The sequence below is a fragment of the Juglans regia genome, chromosome 13 (genome assembly GCF_001411555.2).
Source record: "Juglans regia cultivar Chandler chromosome 13, Walnut 2.0, whole genome shotgun sequence".
NCBI lineage: Eukaryota > Viridiplantae > Streptophyta > Magnoliopsida > Fagales > Juglandaceae > Juglans > Juglans regia.
In genome coordinates this window covers 24572281-24574002 of record NC_049913.1, presented here as the reverse complement: position 1 = coordinate 24574002, position 1722 = coordinate 24572281, and the positions used below count along the sequence as shown (strand labels likewise).

The 1722-nt window shown below is 43.0% G+C and overlaps 1 protein-coding gene across 1 annotated transcript; it reads right to left on the bottom strand.

The window, feature by feature from the left end:
- Positions 1-275: 275 nt before the first annotated feature.
- LOC109014840 (small heat shock protein, chloroplastic-like) lies at positions 276-1501 on the bottom strand. Its single transcript, XM_035683973.1, has 2 exons — positions 1062-1501; positions 276-940 (listed from the first exon to the last, which is right to left on the bottom strand). Exons 1-2 carry the CDS (start codon positions 1384-1386, stop codon positions 459-461), a joined length of 807 nt encoding a protein of 268 aa, XP_035539866.1. The 5' UTR covers positions 1387-1501; the 3' UTR covers positions 276-458.
- Positions 1502-1722: the final 221 nt, after the last annotated feature.

Here is a 1722-nt window from a genome sequence, read left to right as displayed (position 1 = left end):
TCTGAGTGAGTGAAATGGCTCCCTTAAAAATCAATTGAGATCTCATCTACTTTACTTTCTTGAGTCTTCCCAACCCAAAATCCGTTTCATAAAGATCCACTTTAGACGACCCAGAAACAGTAAAATGAGATTGGAGTGCGTAAACATCCTTGGAGTAGCTACTCTCTCTATAAAATGTTGCCTTTGTTTTTGGTTAATTCTAGTTCAAAGGCCCAATTTGATTGAAAATGACATTATTTCCCCATTTTTGCTCAACTCCCCAAATATGCAAGAGATTGTTGCCAATTCGTCATATTCTTACACGATTGATTACTTTGACAAACGTAATGCAAATCTGCTCAACTCAAAAGAGCACCCAAAATCATAACTACTAATTCCACTTAAACTTGCAAATTACAATCTATTCTCTTTAAATTACACCAAAAACTTCGAAAGTGATTTGCTACAAAAGAGACTTGTCATTGAACATTGATGTCCAAAACTTTCCCAGGGCTGCTCGCCTTAGGAATAGTTATGTACAAAACCCCATCTTTCACCTCCGCCTTAATCTTCTCGAACTGAATATTTTCCGGCAAAGCAATCCTACTGCTATACCTGCCGTAGCTCTTGGCAGACCAATCCTGGTCTTCTTCCTCTCCATTTTCCTGACGTTCGGCCTGCTGCTTCTTGGGCACCTTCTCAGCCTTTACGATCAGCATTTTCTCCTCCACCCACACCTTCACATCCTCCTTGGTCATCCCAGGCATGTCAAACCTCATCTTGTACTCACTCTCACCTTCTTTTATCTCCCATGGCGTCCTTCCCCTGCTGTACCCTCCTCTACCGCTCGGCAACGGCTCGGGCCACCCACCCGAGTATGTAAACGGATCCTCCATCATCCTGTCCATCGTCTCCATCATTTGCTGCATCGTTCTTGCCGTTGGAAAGCGGTCCCACAACCCTGCACAGCGCGCGCGCGCGCACACAACCCATAATTTCAGTACCCAAGAACCAAACAAAAATAGCAAGAATTTATTAAAGAAAGGCTTAAAGATGAGATAGTTTGGAGTCGAGCACTTTACCTATGGGTGCAACTGGGGCAGCTCGCTTCTTGGGGTTGGATTGTTGGGGTTTGTTGGCCCTCTGCAAGTGGTCGAGGTTGTCTCTGGTCTCCCCTGCGATGGCCCTGATACCGTTTGGACTCGGACCTCTGCCGCCAATTGGTTTGAACAAGTGTGGGAGAGCTGGGCATGGAGGCTTTGAAGAATTACCGGCCTTTCTAAATGGCAGAGGCAGAGAGAGGCTCAAATTCGAGACGGCTTGAGACATTTTTATCGTTTTTTCTTGAGAGTTTCCTGGACGAGAAACTGTATATTGAATGAAGCAAAGGGAATTTGATGAGAGCATGAGATATGGGGTTCGTGTATATATACAAGGGAGGCGTGTAGGTTTCTGGAAAATACATCGAGGAACTAGAAGGTATTTGATATCTCTAGACGAATCCAGAAACCTTCACTCGGATAAGGGAAAGTCCTGTGCAAACTGACTTGTTTGTTTATGTCCACGTTTTTTTTTTTTTTGTTCTTTTCACGTCACTCTAAAAAAAAAAAAAAAAAAGCAAAAAAGAACGTGTTTTCCTCAACTGTCGAAATTACTCTTACGTCCCTGTTGAGTTTTGATAATTTATTTTGGATAATGTAGGCGCCCAGCATGCTGAACTTGATTTTTCTTTTATTTTTTTTA